The following is an 18,603-nucleotide window of genomic DNA, read 5'->3' as shown; positions in this document are numbered from 1 at the left end:
ACAACACAGGAGTTCGAGAAATTCAAGGAAAAGCCTGAACAAATAGAAACGTCTTAAGATGTTTCTTAAAGGAGTCAGTAGATCCATCAAGCGCAAAGAGAGAGAAGATCGTTCCAAAGCTTAGGAGCAACAGCCTGAAAAGATTTCTCTCCTCTGGTCCTGAGCCGTGTGCGTGGAACCATAAGTAGATTCTGATCCACAGACCTCAGAGACCGAGCTGGGGTGTAAGGCTGGATCAGATCAGTGATGTAAGGAGGAGTCTGACCATGAATAGATCTGAAAGTAAGAACCAGAATTTTAAAGTTGATCCTGAAAGAAACTGGAAGCCAGTGAAGAGTTTGATGCTAAATTTTGTTCATCGATTTCACCTGTTGGTTGAATTTTTGATCATTTATTTAATATGTTACACATTTTATAAGTTAGTTACTATATCTTTTTTGAATATAATAGATTTTCTAAAACTGTTTTCTTTTTGTTTTTTGCATTTTTTTTAAATAAGCTTAAATTCGAATTTGAATTGTATTTTATATTATTTTTTATTTCTATTTTTAATCTGATATAAAAGCACCAAAATAGGTTTTAAGTTCAATAAAAAAAATCCTGAAAAAAAACAACTATTTTCATATTTAGAAACTGATAATGAATAATATTGAAGAAAAAAAAAATACAAATTATTATTTTGGTGATTTTCCTGTAAGAGTTTTGTTTTGTTCTTTGGACACTTAAAAACAAGTAAAAAAAAAGTTATAAAATCCATTTAAAAGGGGGCTTGAATTGGAATTACATTATATTTTGTATATATTTTTTATCTGATATAAAAGCACCCAAATATGTTTTTTGGTTCAATAAAAGAAAACTGAAGTCTATTTTTATATTTAGAAACTGATAATAATATTGAAAAAAAAAATACAAGTTAAAATTGTCAGTTTTTACATGATCTTTGACCTTATGAGGGCCACATAATTGCAGTGAAAGGGTGGCATATGGCCCTTTCACTCTACTTTTCACATCTTTCACGACTGACTTTCAGCTATAAACTACACAAACAATGACTTTTGACTCAGATTTTCTAAATATGATTATTTGATTTTCTGTGTGGAGTTTGTATGTTCTCCCCGTGTTGCGTGGGTTAACTCTTGGTACTCCGGTTTCCTCCCACAGTCCAAAAACATACAGAGGTTGATTGAGAACTTTGGGAAATTGACGATGTGTGTGAATGGTTGTCTGTCTTTGTGTGCCCTGCGATAAACTGGCGTCCTGTCCAGGGTGTCCCCTGCCTCTCGCCCTATGATACTGGGATAGGCTCCAGTCTCCCCGCGACCCCGGTATGGGATGAAGCGGTAGAAAATGAATGAATGAATGCTACCCTGATCAGCCTTTTCTTTACTTCCAACATTTAGACCAAGTCTCCTATGCTATAATTCTTGTGAAACATTTGTGTGAAATATATAATCTCTGCTGATTTTGCTCGTCTCATTTAGACAATCTGACTTTCAATGATCGTAGATGGATCATTTTTACAAGCATTAACAAATACTGGTCATTGTTTTTTTAGTATTTGATAATGCTAATGCTAAGTAACTGTTAACTGTGCCCAAGTGGCGCTAACATATGGCCTTCTGAGAAACGAGAGATCTGTGGCTTTCTAACCGCCCCCCCCCCACCCCAAGACCCATTATCGTTAGCAAAGATACGCATCTTGAAAGAAAATCATTTTTCCTTTTACAAAACTAGTAGATCTGTTGTCGTGTCGGATGAGCAACTGAATGAGGTCATCCAGGAAAAGCCTGGCAGTAATAGTATTCATGTAATTATAGTTATTGAGCGAGAAAGTAAATTGAGTTTTTATTCATGAACACCTTGACTGAGGGCATTTATTCCATTTCGTGAAAAAAAAAGGCTGGTGTGTGTTTTTTGGTTGTAATCGCACAATTGTATTTTTGTTGGCGTATGAAGGAAGACAAAAAAAAACATTTGACACCCTGGACTCGCACCAAAAGCGTCGCATTAAGGTGTTATTTTTTTGCCATATTGTAAATATTAACGAATCGACCATGTTTTAGTGCTTCAATGAGAGGAGCTTATGACAAAGAAAGCAGCCCATTGGTTTATTTTCTAACTTGTTGGGGGGGGGGGGTGGTCCAATCAGCTGGACGTTAACAAACTGATGGAAAATTACTGAGCTGGAGTGTCATGAGTGTGTAATCGCGTTAACATGACCGTTCGTATTAACGTGTTATTCATTGCATTGTTTAAATTCATTGGCCCCGAGGACATATACGGCCCACCTCCACATTTGGCCCCCTGAACAAAACCAAGGACGGATTTTCTTTTTTATATATACGTATATATATATATATATATATATATATAGTGCGTGAAAAAAAAAAGAACAACCTATTTTTAGGGGGTCAATTATAAGTAGCTAAATGAAAACGTTTTTTTTTGTTGATATAACCTTATCTACCGACATTTTTTTTTGCTCACTAAAAAGGCCTCTTTTGAAAGATGTCCACATTTTAGGGCCTACAATCTTCAAATCCAGACATTTTTGTTATCGTTTATTTCATAAATAGTCTTATTATATATTTCCTCACAGTTTTTCGGAACAGAACACAATGAAAATTCCTCCAAAAGACACAAACCAGATTTTCTCAGATACTCTCAGATCAGGAAGAACACTCACTTTTATATGCATCGTTCAAGACCAGCTCTAATTTTTTCCGTCTGTGTTTTTCCGGTTGTGAACCTTGTTCTCGTCTATCGGATAATCAATAACTTATGATGTAGTAAAAAGGATCCGACCAAAACATATTTTTTCAGAAAGAAATCGGACATGCAATGAGAATGTTCTGTATTAATCTCTCCTTGTACAAGTAAAAATATCTGACCTAAGACCTTGAGTTTCAGCTCTAAGGCAGCTTCCTTACCTGACACTAACCAGGTTTTCTGTGACCGTGTATTTCAATAACGTTCTTAATGTACTTATATCAACATCGAAGATCATTTCAACAGAACGATGTGACCCAGTTCACACACATAATAGAGACATTAAACATTGTGTTGGGGGAAAACCAGTTCGACAGTTTATGTGGTCCGAGCGGTCAATTAGAAGGAAAATCTAAGGTTGTTAGTCACGACCATGACCGACAAATGAATCCGCGGTTCAGAACCAAAAAACCAAGAATGCGATCCTGGCCTGAATTAAGTCGGGGCAATGACGTGTTGTGCTTACAGGACCTGCCCAGAGCCAGTCGTGGATGATCTGACGAATGGAACAAAGAACCACAGAACACACAAACAGAGAAAAGCTGCTCGTCGTTTCTCTGGCTCACCTTCTCCGAGTCGTCTCAGCCGGTCCACGATGTTCGAGGTCTAACTGACGTTACACGAGGACAGCGACGGCGAAGCTTTGTGCCAATATGAGACGCGACACCAACGCGGCGCGGTTGACAAAGACGATTAGCGTAGTTCCCGAAACCTCGCACACCTTTGGCTTATCTCCTCTCCTCCTGCAGCACCTCGTCTAATGACGTCCTCCCGGAGTGATTCCACACCATAAAACACCCACAGATTCATGGGATTATAGCCTCTCGCGCCGCGGGGTCTGCCCCGGCTACACCGTGTCCTCTAGGATGACTTGACCTGTCCTAAAAAGAAGCCGTCCGCGGGGCCCGTTCAAAAACACAAAGCCCGGAGATAAAAAACAAGTTTTTACTTGAAAAATTAATACATTTTTTTCTACACACTAGTTAACTTTGAGTTATATCCTGCTTTACTAGTGCACAGTATGTATGTTTTCTAACCTTCACCCACACAGATTCTGAACAGGCATCAAGTACTTTCAAATCCCTCTTTCATCTTCATCTTCCTTCACAGATAATGTGTTGAATTTAACAGCTTTCAGTGAATTCACCTGATTTTTACTTTCTATACTTTCAAACCTTATTTTATTTTCATCATAGTTCTTTTACGGGTAATGTTTTAGTAAACTGTGTAGAAAATAAACTGATCAGATTTTTGTTTTATTCACAATTAACAAGAAAATATACTCAGCGTTTGTTCATCTTTGTGTTGCTATTAAACTTCTAGCCACTAGATGGCAGCAGCCACTAGAACCGAACGGCTAGAAGAACAATGAGATCCCTGCAACGCCTGAGGACGAGAGGATACAGTCGACTGAAGCTGTAGTTTGGCCATATTTTGGTTTCAAATGAAAGTAGTTACGACTTCGTCAAGAGTCATGTGGCCTGTAAATTCTGCAACACCGGAGTCAAGTACTCGTCTATACTACAAATATATCCTTGTTACTACAGTATATCGTATTGTATCGCATCGTAGCCAATGTATCGTGATACATATTTTATGGCCATATTCTTGTCAACTCACATCCTAAGCCAAGTCCTATCAGCTCTTACGTATTTTTAACCAAAACATCAAGTGTCACCATTGAATTATTACTCAAACCTAAAAAATAAAAATAAAATAATAATTGATGGATGAAAAATGACATTTTGGCGACACTTGACACGCTTTTTGATTTCCGGGTGAACTATCCGCCAAATTCCGATCTAAAAAATAGATGAAACCTTTGGGGGGGGTCTTAAGTTAGCGGAGAGTCGAAATGACAGATCGTATAAGCAGAATTGAAGGCTTTTATCTGACGTGAAAGTATGAAAATATATTATATACAATGTCATTTGCAAGTCTATCAGATCCTCAGGACGTGCTATTAGCTCGGTAAGATTTTTTTCTATTCGCTTTCTTCTTCTTCCTCTTGAGGAAAGTCTCAGCACGCATCACTCCCAAAGCTAAGCACTCATTGTAACCGTCAGTAAAGTGAGAATTTTTCAAAATGACACTTACATATCATATCATACTATATATATCATCTATGAGAAAATAGAATACGATTTAATAATCAACATTTTCGGCACCACGGTTGTTAAGGGGTGATTCCCGAGCTCAAATCCAATAAACAGAGCGAAGACAGGTATGACATTAAAAGGAGGGAATGAGATATGAAATGCAAAATATTCAGGGCTACACCTCGGTGTTAATAACACGGAGACGTAATTAGCTTGCGCCGGAGCTAAAGAGCAGCCTCTCCTTCATTGGTCGGGCTTGGCTGGAGGACATGAAGGCCGGGGGCCCCGTGAATACATATGCATGTCTTTTCCATATCAAGCTTGTGCATCAGCGAGGGGACGCCATCGGTGGTGGGTGAATTCAAACGCCATTACTGGTGGTGTGTGTGTCAGACAGGGGGGGGTGGCATTAAGATCTTGTACACCCTTTTCACGTTCACCCCCCTAAACCCCCCCCAGCTAGTAGCCTGATGGATAAAGGCCCTGGTGCCACGCAGGGGGCCGCGACTGATCCAACTACTGGACCCAAGTTCAACACCCAGAACAACATTCTGCACTTTTTACTGAAAAACAGGTCAATGAGAGTGCAACCCCAAGATTCACTTTATTCACAGGCTCTATTTTTGACATGATTTTCGGTTAAATCATGATCCTGATCAAAAAGAATGTGTGCAACGTAATTAAATCAAACATAATCTCTTCATAATCAATTGATTTTTCTTTCTAGATCAACAACTATGAAGATGATATTGTTTGAAATGTGATATAATAGTAAATGTTTTCAAATTCCTCACAATCAAAACTACTTCTTCCATAGAAGTCACTTCACTCACTCCAAGACTACATAAGTACCTCTGCCAAGGAGGTCGTTTATTCAAACATCCATGTAGCAAAACAAATATTAAAAGAGGAAGAGATTGTGATGATTCGTCAGGAAATTTAAAAAATGGACACTCGATTTATTATTGGTAGCGTTGTTGGTCGCCATTTGTATCCAAGCTCGTCTTATTTTTTTGTTCATGTACAACTGGGTTATGCAAGCTCCGCAACGCTACTGCCACCTACTGTCCAGCCGAGCTCTATAGACTAATACATTTACAATCTAAATACAGAGTTATTATGATTGTAGGACAATATCATTGGGTGAAACCCAACAATGTCTGTCTGTCAGCTGCTTGGCAGAGGTCTGCACTCTCAAAGTGCTTTGATTTTTACATTTTTATTTTATTTTTGTAATTAAGACACTGTTGCTGTTAACTTTTTCAAAGCAAAAACACATTGTTCTTGAGGCAGACTCTGGACAAATGCAGTTCGGGGGCCACATGCAGACGTTCAACTGCATTTATGCGGCCACTTACAGAGCAGAACTATTGTTTTTATTTAGTCAATAGTAGCTCAACTCTTAATATAACTATAATGTTAATGAAATTTAAAACGGTTGTTATTTTGTGTTTCAAATCCAGAGCAGATAATTTTGAAATAAACTAGGTTTAATATTAAAGTAATTTTGTTCAAATCTCTTTTTTGGCTTATAGGAAGAACATTTAAAACACATGAATACAATACAATTATATATTTAAAAAAAAAAATCTCAGTTAATGATATCATTTTGCAAATATTTAAAAACCCTTTTGGAATTTACCTGTCCCTGGATCTGCAGGTAGTGAGGCACAGAAGCCAGTTGTGATCAGGCAAGTAAGTAAGTAAGTAATATTTATAGAGCGCTATTCTAGACCAGGGTCACAAAGCGCTTAAACATTTAAAACAATAACCGGTAAATGATATACTTAAAAGGTCAAGATAACACTGAGACAAACACAGGAGTCTCAGAGAATCAAGGAAAAGCCTGAACAAATAAAATGTCTTGAGATGTTTCTTGAAGGAGTCAGTAGATCATCAAACACAGAGGGAGAGGAATATCGTTCCAAAGCTTAGGAGCAACAGCCTGGAAGGATTTCTCTCCTCTGGTGCTGAAGCGTGTTCAGGAACCATCAGTAGATTCTGATCCACAGACCTCAGAGCCCGAGCTGGGCTGTAAGGCTGGATCAGATCACTGAAGGAAGGTCTGACCATGAATAGATCTGAAAGTAAGAACCATCATTTAAAAGTTGATCCTGAAAGTAACTGGCAGCCAGTGAAGAGATTTAAGGATCGGAGAAATGTGAGTTCTTCTACTAGAGCGGCTCAGATTCTGTATCAACTGCAGGCGAGACTGCTCCTTTTTTGAGACATAAAAACAAACTGTTGCAACAGTCGAAAGTGACGATATATGAAGAGTTTTTTAATTCTGTTTAATAAATCAATGCAAAAAACAAAATGGTATTCGTCTTTACTGAACTGTTTCTCACAGAAAGATAAATCTGTGGATTGACCTCCCTAATTTGATGCAGCAGTCCATAAAAAACATTTTTGTTAATTCCCCTGATCAAGTTTTCTGTTTTTTTCCGAAGCACTTTGGACATCTTTGCTCTTCCCTTCGGGGGCTTTTCTTTTTCCTTTTTTTTTTTATTGCAGCAGCTTTCAATCTGCACATAATCAAATCTTGCGGCTGCGATGTTTCCAAGTCTGCATCAACATCTTTTGGGAGGTCACTTTTAAGTCCTAATTAAGTCAAATTGATTTGTAAAGCAGATTAAGCACAACACGCACATCACAGGGAGGTTCGAGGGGAAACAAAGAATGCACGGAGGCGGCGGCGGCGGCGGCGCGAGTGGAAAAAAGACTCGACGAACAGACTGGAAGTGTCTACCTTCTCGTCCAGCGCCAGAATGTTTGTGTGTTTATGCGGCTGTGTGTCCGGCATGTTGGGTTTGAGCATCTGAGGCTGAGCTCGGAGGTTGGCAGAGGACTAGGGGCCTTGGCTGGCTCGCCTGTGATTACAGCGGATGTCGGGTGTTTACAGAGAGATGAGAAGGGGATGCGAGGGGGGTTGTGTTGGGGGGGGGGCACGCAGACAGCTGCTTTCACTCTGTACTGTAAACTGCACACACACGCACACACACACACACACACACACGGTCACTTAGACAGAAGGCTGGGGCAGCACTGGAAACCCCACAAGCCCTGCAGTGTGTATGCATGTGTTTGTGCTACAGCTGGTCTGTTGGGACCAGAGTCTCGGAGTGACAGCCACACACACACACACACACACACACACACACACACATCTCTTCTACAACAAACACAGAGCCTAGGAGGAGGATTATGAAGCCTGTGTGTGTGGCTTCGTGTTCTTCACACGGCCCGACCAAAAAAAAAAAAAAGAATCCCGGACTTCCAAAAAGTGAAGTCCATTGTTGGATTAAATGGTCAAGACTGCTGTAAACGTTAGACGTACGATACGATACCTATCACAATACAGGGACAACGATATGATATCGTGATACTGTAGTAACAAGGATATATTTGTAGTATTGTCGAGTACTTGACTCTGGTGTTGCAGAATTTACAGACCACATGACTCTTGACGAAGTCGTAACTGCTTCCATTTGTTTTGAAACCAAAATATGTCCAAACATCAGCTTTTAAAAGATGCTGCAGTCGACTGTATCCTCTCGTCCTCAGTCATTGCTTAGATCAGGTAGCAGAGAAAGTAATGTCCCTTCTGGTCTGAAAGCATCAATTTTATGAAAGATGAAAAGGGAAAACAAATGATAATTTCTTTTGAATATTTAATATAAACATCAGGATGTTTCGTCGTCTACTGTGTTTAATTAGTTGAGTCAATACACAAAGCTTTAAAGAAAAATCATGATGATTGTAAGTAAGTAAGTAATATTTGTAGAGAGCTTTTCTAGTCCAGGGTTTCTTCACAAACTTCTAACTGTGGAGCTCACAGAAAGATTTCCTGTGGACTAGTGATCCCCAATTTTTTTTCCTGTAACGGTCACGGAACTTTTCCCTTCTCTAATGGGTCGGTTTATAACAAGAAAAAGTGTGAAGATCGCAAAATGTTTTGTTTTCCAGAAAGCCACACATAACCCTTAAATGTTGATAACGTTCAAACCAGACCTTCGCAGTGAGCAAAAAAAAGGTCCGTAGAATATAACAACAAAAAAACATGATTTTTATTTCACTACTTAAGTAGAAGTGACAAAATCTAAATTTGTCTCCGGTATTGTTCAGGGGCCCGGGCCAGATGTGGAGGCGTGCCATAGTTTGGGGGCCCTGCTCTAAACTGAGATGCTGTCCAAAAAAAACCTTTATCTAGAACGTGTCAATTTTCATCTTGATTTGCCTGATTCTTGGAGACTCCAAAAGGAAACGGCTGCATTTCCGAAATTGGATCTTTCTCAAGGACATAAGAAGGTTCTTAAGAAGGGTTTCGGTTACTAGAGAGCACTAAAATACGGGTGTTTTAAACTACTATCTTAGGAGAACCTTAAGTTCAAGCCAAAGAAGCTTCGTAGGTGCTTGGTGGGAGCTGTCCACGGCGGTGGTGCTGAAACTGACTTCAATGTGTTCCTTGATATCTGTGACATGCAACAGATGTTTGGATAGTTCAGATCCTGTGGTTAAAATATTGAATTGTTTTCCTCATTGGACACAGGGTGCTTTGTTTGAGTCGGCCTATCAGAGCCCCAGTTGACGGAGGCGGGACTTTAGAATAGTTGTCACCAGTTGGGAGTAACGCATTATTAAGTAGGAAGTTAGTTTCTGTGATTTTTTAAAGGTTCATTACTTGGTACAATTTAATTTGCTCACTTGTCAGAGAAACATTGTCGTATTAATGATCGATGGTTCGTGACCCGCGTCGGCTGAGCGTTTTCATTTTTTACAAGAGGCTATTTTAAGCCATACACAATGATAAATAAATAGAAGTCTTTGTTATTACTCGATTAGAATAAATAAACAATAACATGTGGATGAGTTAGACTGACCGTCTTTGCATCTCTTTGATATCAATGATGCATTCAATGACAATGGGATAGCTGTGGTGCGTTCAACGACGAATGACATTTTAAAACTAAAAGCAAAACACTATAACTGAACTGTATCACTTCAATGAAAAAAGCAACACACTAAAAACGCATGGACTTTCTGACTTTGAGTACTGTATTGTTTATTGTCCTTTAAAGGTTGTTGTTGTTTAGGTTTTAACATTGTTGGTAAATGTTGTTGTTTTTTGTAATAGGTTTGTTTGATTGATAGTAGAATAAAAAAAGGGGACTTTTGTGTGTTTAAGTTTCTAGGCGAAATAAAATAGGCAAAAAAATGGTATCTTTATAATCTGTATTGGCGCCAAAATGTACAATCCTTGCACACAATCCTTTTGTTTTTTGTTTTTGTTTATTTCATTTATTGTTCTTACATTTTGTCTGAATTAATTAATCACAGCATCCAACTCTACACTGACCCGTACACAAATTTGCCTTCATCCCTCTCTTCCAAAAAAGTTACTTTCCCTAGAAACTAGTTACTTTGAAAGTAACGAGTACATTCAACTCACTGAGTTACTTTTCAAATAAGTAACTTGTAACTCATTTAAAGTAACTTAACAAACACAGTTATTTATTTTATTAACGCTTTGAGTTTTAATCCAGTGTTGGTCCTTTTTTTTTAATGGTTATTACTTAACAGGTTACAATGTGTGTGTTTCAGTTTCAAAGGGGGATTATGTATTTGTTTATTGCATTTATTTTTATTCCCGTCTTTTCTGAATTGTTTAATCACTGCCTTTAAACTTGCACCTAAGAGAAAAGTTACTTTTTCTAGTAACTAGTTAATACAGGAAATTCTGATGTCATTTTGTTTTTTTAAATCTTGGAATAAAACATTTTTCTAAATCTGTTATATGTACAGTTGAATGAATGAAATAAAAATTGTTTGAGTATAGTTGACACAAATGACTTGATTATACGTGTGTGATGCAAAACATAAATTGTATATGGTCTGATGCGTAAAACTAAATATAAATCCCAGAAATACTGTAAAACAATACAGATGAGATTAAAAATAAAATAAAAAATGCAATATAAATCATTTCATGACCGAAAAAAACAAACTCTGAGTGGATAATAATTCTGAAAAACTGGTAAATACAGAAATAAAATATTTTAAACCAGTGTTGATGATAAGATGAGACTGAAATAAAGACTTTTAAATTGATATTTTCTTGTATAATTGCCACCAAAAAACATTTCTGAGTGAAAAGTATTTATTAAAAATTGCACTATATTGAAATAATGAGGTTAATGTAAATATGAGGGGAGAATATTTTGGGAAGTTGACGGCAACGATCGCCCTGGTGAGAGGAAATGATGGCACACAGTCGATGGCTTGTATCGTGACAGTCGTGCGGTTCTGGGCTGGAGTGAAAACTGCTGTGTTTGTGAGTGAAGGGCCACTGTGATCACCGCGGGGTTAAAAAGATTGTCAGTAACAAGCGGCTCTGACAGCTTAATTACCAACGCCAGCTAAAGATTTATCGGTTTATCAATCGCGGCCCCCGGGGGGCGCCGCATTCGGGCCCTCGGGGCGGACCATTACCGATGGACCTGTTGACTCGTGTGACCTAGACTCCTCTGGCCCTGGTCACATCAGGGCAATGCAAGTCCAGGACGTGACACATGCGACAGATCTGATACAAACACGTTTGGCTGAAAAAACTTTTGAAAAAAAACAACAAAAAAAACATGGACCACAAAAGGCCAGTGTGTGGGCGAGAAGCCTTTTTATGTTTTGAGACTGAAGCGGAGAAGCGAGGAGGAGAGTGCGGCCGCCGGCTAAATGCCTTATGTTTGACTTCACCAAAAGGTATTTTGACAACGGCATCCAGAAAATTCCAACCATCTGGACACAATTACTTTATTTCCAAATGAAGATTTGACTCATTTGCATCGCTGCCGAAACAGTGACACGGACAGGAGCGAGAGTGAGGGAGGCCGGTGGGTTGAGAGAGTGTGGTGGGATGGGGTGGGATGGAGTGGGGGGGGGCAGAGTTCTGCTCTGAGTGTCGCCTGTAGTAACGCTGACATACTGGAGAAATGCTGCCCCCGTGTGGCGCCAGACCAACACGACAGGCAAAGAGAGGGAATCGATGGGAGGGAAAAAAAAGGTGGGTTACCTACCTGAACGAGCCTCCTCCCGGGTCGTTGAGTTTATTCTTCTGATTCCCGGAGATCTGAACCGCCAGAGCCGCGGGACTCCTGCCCGTGTGGACGGCGGCGGCGGCGGCGGCGGCTCCTCTCCCGACGTTGCCTGGAAAAAGATTCCGGGCAAAAAACAAAGATGTGTCGGCATCACTGACATGTCCTCATTCGTCTCTTAAACTTTCAGTGGTATTCTCAGAGGGGTCATTTTAAAGAGTGGGGGATGTGTGTGTGGGGGGGGGTGAGTGGGGGTTGTCATCTTCCCCAGGTTGGTGCGAGGAGCGTCGCTCTGTCAATATCAATGCACTTCACGGGCTCTCCTTACAACTCCTTAACTCCTTCCTGCTCCGAGACATGTTTTTTTTTTCCAGGGAGGCACAAGGACTGCCAGAGTGAATTTAAACTTGATGTTAACAGGCATGTTTCTAGCCGAGAGGCGCCCGAGAAGTATTTTTAGAACTATCCCCGCATTCCAATTTATGGGCATAAAACAACCTACAGATCTGTTACTGTAGGCCATCTTCTTGAGGAGAGAAGAGGGGGGGATGTGAGGGGGTGGGGGGGGGTGGATCGGATTTGTATGCACCTCGGATCAAGTGAAGTAAGTAAACACGTGTGCACGGCGCACACATCACCTGAGAGCGTTGCTGCTCTTCAGGGAGCAGCTTGGATGGAGCTTGGGCGATGTTTGTGGGCTTCAGTGAGTGTTTGTGAATCAGTGTGAGTAAAGGCAGCAGCGGCACAAATGTGGGGAGAAGGATTTTTTAACCAAACACAAATATATATATATATATATATATATATATATACACCCCTTTTGTCCTGGCAACAACTTCACATATGCGTTGATAAAAAAACAAACATTTATTTGTCTTTGAGTTTCTCTTACTTTGTGTTCTGATGGACTGCGTGATCATCACAGGAACCCGGACTTGTCCTGTCGCAGTGTTCGTGGTCTTGTAGCCCTGAGTGCACACATTCAATAGTTAGTAATCGGTTAATACTACTTGACATGTTGGTAGTTTAAATAAATCAATATGTATATTCAGTGAAGACATTGAGAGAAGAAAAAAAAGCAACAAAACAAAAGTACTGTTTGAGTCTTGACATTTGTTTGATACCAGTTGAAAATGGTTTGATTTCAGTTGAAAATGGTTTGATTATAGTTGAAAATAGTTTGATTTCAGTTGAAAATAGTTTGATTATAGTTGAAAATGGTTTGATTTCAGTTGAAAATGGTTTGATTATAGTTGAAAATAGTTTGATTTCAGTTGAAAATAGTTTGATTATAGTTGAAAATAGTTTGATTTCAGTTGAAAATAGTTTGATTTCAGTTGAAAATTGTTTGATTATAGTTGAAAATGGTTTGATTTCAGTTGAAAATGGTTTGATTATAGTTGAAAATAGTTTGATTATAGTTGAAAATAGTTTGATTTCAGTTGAAAATTGTTTGATTATAGTTGAAAATGGTTTGATTTCAGTTGAAAATAGTTTGATTTCAGTTGAAAATAGTTTGATTTCAGTTGAAAATTGTTTGATTATAGTTGAAAATGGTTTGATTTCAGTTGAAAATGGTTTGATTATAGTTGAAAATAGTTTGATTATAGTTGAAAATAGTTTGATTAGAGTTGAAAATAGTTTGATTTCAGTTGAAAATAGTTTGATTTCAGTTGAAAATGGTTTTATTATAGTTTAAAATAGTTTGATTTCAGTTAAAAATTGTTTGATTTCAGTTGAAAATGGTTTGATTATAGTTTAATTTGTCCAATTGTTTAAAAACGTTGATGTAAAGTACAAGACAAGATATGTATATATATATATATATATATATATATATATACATGAACATAAACTAAACATAAACCTTTGTCGCTGAGGCAAACAGTCCATTACTCTACCTCAGCTTGATATCAACTTCATTATAAAGAACCGGAATCGAGTATATTTTTGAGGATGACAAATGCATTTGGCAACTTGTGTTGTTGATCCCGTTCTCAGAAAAATCCCTGCAGCCATGTACGCACAATTACCCATTCAAACTACAATAGGTTTGACACGTGCTAAAAAAATGTTGTCATCTTTTATATTGCAAATACATTTTTCCTTCCCAATGCCTATAAAAAACTGACACTTCTATAAAAATAAAAAGGTTTTAATCGAGTAAACAACGGTCTAGATTTCAGATAATTTTCTTCCTATAATTATTATATTTGTCCCAAAAAAATGTACAACACATTCAACCTACCATAAATAAACAAAAACAAGCTGCTATAATAAGATATATGGACTAAAAATATAATTCTTGACACCCAGATTGAAAATTTCTAGGAGCGGACAAGAGTTGAAATAAATCCGTCACTGTTTTTACTACTTTTGACGTGGACAAAACACAACAAAAATCCACAATCTCAACGAAAAAAGAAGTTAAGAAGGGGAAAATAAGAACAAGACAAAGGAGGGGTTGCGAGTGAGACGGCCGCGCCGGGCTATTAGAGTCACTTCCTTCCTTGGAAGTGGCCACGAGCCGGGCCTCGGGCTCAGTCATCCATTCCCACCAGTTTGCTTCTTGCTGCATATTTTTTAGCCTTGTTTTCCATTCCCTGACACATGCTACATTACTGTTCAAGCACTGAACGAAGACACAGGCAATTTTTCCCAGAGATCCACTGCAGGGGCCTGAGAGAGTGGGAGGGAGAGGATGAAAAAAAAAAAAATACATTCAGCACAGGCAGGAATAGCCAGCACCTCTGGCCAGCCTGCGACACAGTTCGAGAGGAAGAAAAACAAGTCTGATGGAAAGTTTTTTGGAGAGAAACGAGTCGACGCCAAACGTGACGGTATCTTCGACATTTAATAACGTTCTTCGAACGATGGTTGGTTGTTTGATGTTCAAACCGCTGAGAGTTCTTTTATCTAAAGGAAAAGATTGTTACTGTTGAATAATTGATCATCAGAGAAGACTTTAATACAATGATCTCAGATCTATTGTTTTTGTCTTATTCTTGGATTTTTCAAAATCTGAAATAACTGAAATTAGTTTTACTCACTTAATCTAACGTACAAACACACACACAAAACTCATGTATTTAGTGACGTCTGTGTGAGAGGAGATTTATTCAGTATTTTCTTTCTGCAGCTCAGACAATTTTCTTCTAGGTGTGTATTGACAATAATACTTTGGAACGTTACGTATCATTATACAGAGGAAACGATACACTATATAGAGATACTGTAGCAACAAGGATATATTTGTAGTATTGTCCGAGTACTTGACTCTGGTGTTGCAGAATTTACAGACCACATGACTCTTGACGAAGTCGTAACTGATTTAATTTGTTTTCAAACCAAAATATATCCAAAAATCATCTTTAAAAGCTGCTGGAGTCGACTGTATCCTCTCGTCCTCAGTCATCACGAGGATCTTGTAGGATTAGATAGATAAATGGATGGATTAACTTTATTAATCCCTCTGAAGTTCTCCTTTGGAAAATTGTTCACTGCGCAGTATGTAATGACTGCTGCCAACTAGTGTCTGGAAGTTAAATTGTAACACAAATATGAACAAACGCTGTCAATATCTGTGCATAAAAAAAAAAATATTGATAATAATATTGATGTGGTATCTTTAAAATAAATGGTTTGGTCATTTAATTGACCCCCTTTGGGAAACACTGCTTTTTAAGATAAGTTAAGATAAGACAGATGACACAATTATGAGGGATTTAAGTTGTGATACTGTAGTAAGAAGGATATATTTGTAGTATTGTCCTGTACTTGATTTGGGTGTTGCAAAATTTACAGACCACATGACTCTTGAAGAAGTCGTAACTGCTTTCATTTGTTTTCAAATTGTATAAATCCTTCTTTTCTAAGACAATTGTATCATATTCTCTCTTTAATTAGATTATTTTTATTTTATTATTTATTATTATGTTTTATTATTTATTGTACAGTATGTGGCCCACAAGCAGTCAGAGTAAAACAATTACACAATTATTACAATTGAGTGTATCACGTAGTATACTGTGACTATGATGTGAAGGAAAAAATATGTTATAGTAAATATTAAATATAACACATTTTCTCACCATTTACGGTTTTTACGATTTAAGAAATTTAAATGTATTTAAAGTAACAATTAGTAATAAATATGAATATAGAAAAATATTTTTTAAGATACAAAATGTTCATTGAAAGGTAAACTGTTTGACAAAAAAAGTCTGATTTAATGAAACATTTCAATTGATGGAAATGCATAATGGGAACAAGCCAATCCTAGTTGTACTGAAATTCTATTCAAAATACTAACTAGTATTAATGAATACACAACAGCAACAGAAATGTCCTGGAGTTCTTCACACTCCTCCAGTATTTTAGCTAAAAATGTTTTTCTTGTAGCCCAAAAACAAATCCTACTTTATCAACTTTGTCGAACTTTTCTCTGACCTCAGGCTCAGTTTGAGGAGAGTCTGCATAAAGATTCTTGTTCTGCTCCTCAAGTCGTAGCTTCATATTTAGCTTCACCTCCAAGGGTTCGTGACTGGTGGCAGATGTACACTCGAGATGTTTCAAATAAATTGATGCATCACAAGGAACCATTAGAGCTGAAAGGATGCAAAAATATGTGCAGTGTGAAGTAAGAGTGAGCCTGGTTTGTAAATGTATTGTAGTTTGGTTTTAATTCCTGTTTTTTTTTACTGTATTATTATCCAAGTAGCTTACAGGAAAGTTAAACATAATTATTATCCTTTTATTTTTGATTTCTATATTGAAACAGGGCACTTTATGGCATTAATATCTGAAGACAATAGGATTAAACCAACTGCATTGATAACCTTAATGTAAGTAAGTAAGAAAGTAATTTTTATTTATAGAGTGCTTTTCCAGACCAGGGTCACAAAGCGCTTGAACAATTAAAACAATATTCAATAAAGTATATACTTTAAAGGTCAAGATAATACTGAGAACACAACAGGAGTTCCAGAAAATCAAGGAAAAGCCTGAACAAATAAAAACGTCTTAAGAAATGCTAAAGTTAGTCTTATTTGACTCATAATTATTAGTTAGAATCCGTTTATTTGTATCACAAGAATGACAGGAATTGGGTTGTGGCTAAAACATTTTAATATGAAAAAAGGAAGTTTAATCTGAATATATTTTATATATTCTTTTGCAATTCTATAATCAAATTAATATCACAAAAGAAAAGCTAATTATCTATGGGAGGCCCCAGGGCCACACTAAGTCCAAATTCTGCTCTAAAAACTTTTATACTTTACATAACTCTGAATAGAATATAAAAAGCCAGATGAAGTAAATACACTTGTTGCTTTGGCAACACACGTGCGCTCGACGAAACATTAAACAGTCGTAACAACAGTGTTGTTCTGTTGTTACGACTGACCAGACTTCACTTCACTTCGGTGCTAGAGTTGATCGTTTACTAATGTCTGCGTGAACTGAAGTGTCAGAGACTTTCTGTTGGACGACAAAGAATGAGGGAGCGTGAAAGACGGACAGGAGCAAGAGAGAAGGGGAGAGAAATGGAGGGTAAGAGAAAGAAAGAGAGAGGGGAGAAAGAAAGAAAGAGAGGGGGGAGAAAGAAAGAAAGAAACCATTTGTTGCTGAATGTGTGAGAATTTAACGCTCAACTCTTCCTTCATTACCGTGTAATAACGTTGTTAGGAAGGAGGTTGACGGTCAAATTCCTGAACAAACAGAGACAGCAAGGGTGAGAAGAAAAGTGGGATCATGAGAGAGAGGTGAAAAAAGACAAGGGATGGAGAGAAAGCCACAGATCAGGTGGGAAAGAGAGACGATGAGAGAAAAGAGAGAGGAGAGAGAAAGGGTGAGAGATGAAGAGAAAGAAAGAAAACAGCTAAAAAAGAGAGGAAAAGAAAGAGAGAGACAGAGAGAGAGAAATGGAGGTAGACAGTAAAAGGGGGAGAAAGAGGGAAGTGGGTGACAAATGGAAGGGGAGAGAGAGAGGGAGGGAAAGTGGGGGAAAAGTGTGAGAGAAAAAGGATAAAGGGAAAAAGATAAAGAAAGAGAGATTGAGAGAGTATGAAAGAGAGAGAAATAAAAAGAAAGAGCAAGAAAGAGAGAAAAGGGGAGAGGGATAAATGGGGAGAGAGAGAGAGAGAGAGAGAGAGAGAGGGAGAGAGATGAAAAGAAAAAGATAAAAAGTGAGAGGGAAAAAGTGAGAGATAAAAAAAGAGATAGTAAAGGGAGAGATAAAAGGGGGGAAAGGGAGAGAGATAAAATGAAAGAGAGCGGGAGAGAGAGAGAGAGAGAGAGAGAGAAAAAGGGAGAGAAATAAAAGGGGGCAGAGAGAGATAAAAGGGGAGAGAGAGAGAGAGAGAAAGCAGAGGCTCCGGACATGGACTGAGGCCACATGGTTGAAGGACTCGAGGCTGACCCAGTTACCTCACTTCACCCTTCAACAGTCACAGAGAGCGAGGGATGAATCAGGAGCTACAGTGAAGAGAAAGAGAGACGCCTCTGGCTCTCTGACCTCTCTGGACACTCTCTGAGCTCACTGGCGCTGGTGTTCGTGCCGACAACCCTGACTTCAGGTGGAGTCTCCTTCTACCGCATGACTGTGTTCAGGAATTTGACCGACAACCTTCTTCATAACAACGTTA

At 38.2% G+C, this 18,603-nt stretch overlaps 1 protein-coding gene across 6 annotated transcripts in view; it reads right to left on the bottom strand.

Moving 5' to 3' along the window:
• LOC148076354 (transcription initiation factor TFIID subunit 4) overlaps positions 1–18,603 on the bottom strand; it is a 120,540-nt gene that overhangs the window by 77,469 nt on the left and 24,468 nt on the right. For all 6 annotated transcript variants that reach the window (XM_087793581.1, XM_087793584.1, XM_087793582.1 and 3 more), the window contains 2 exons: positions 12,849–12,924; positions 11,939–12,068 (listed from right to left, as the gene is read on the bottom strand). In XM_087793581.1, coding sequence (XP_087649707.1) covers positions 11,939–12,068; positions 12,849–12,924 — 206 coding nt within the window. The remainder of the gene's footprint in view (positions 1–11,938; positions 12,069–12,848; positions 12,925–18,603) is intronic.

This window comes from Callionymus lyra, chromosome 6 (assembly GCF_982586985.1).
Source record: "Callionymus lyra chromosome 6, fCalLyr1.hap1.1, whole genome shotgun sequence".
In the NCBI taxonomy this organism is placed as follows: Eukaryota; Metazoa; Chordata; class Actinopteri; order Syngnathiformes; family Callionymidae; genus Callionymus; species Callionymus lyra.
This window is presented reverse-complemented; position numbering and strand designations above follow the sequence as displayed.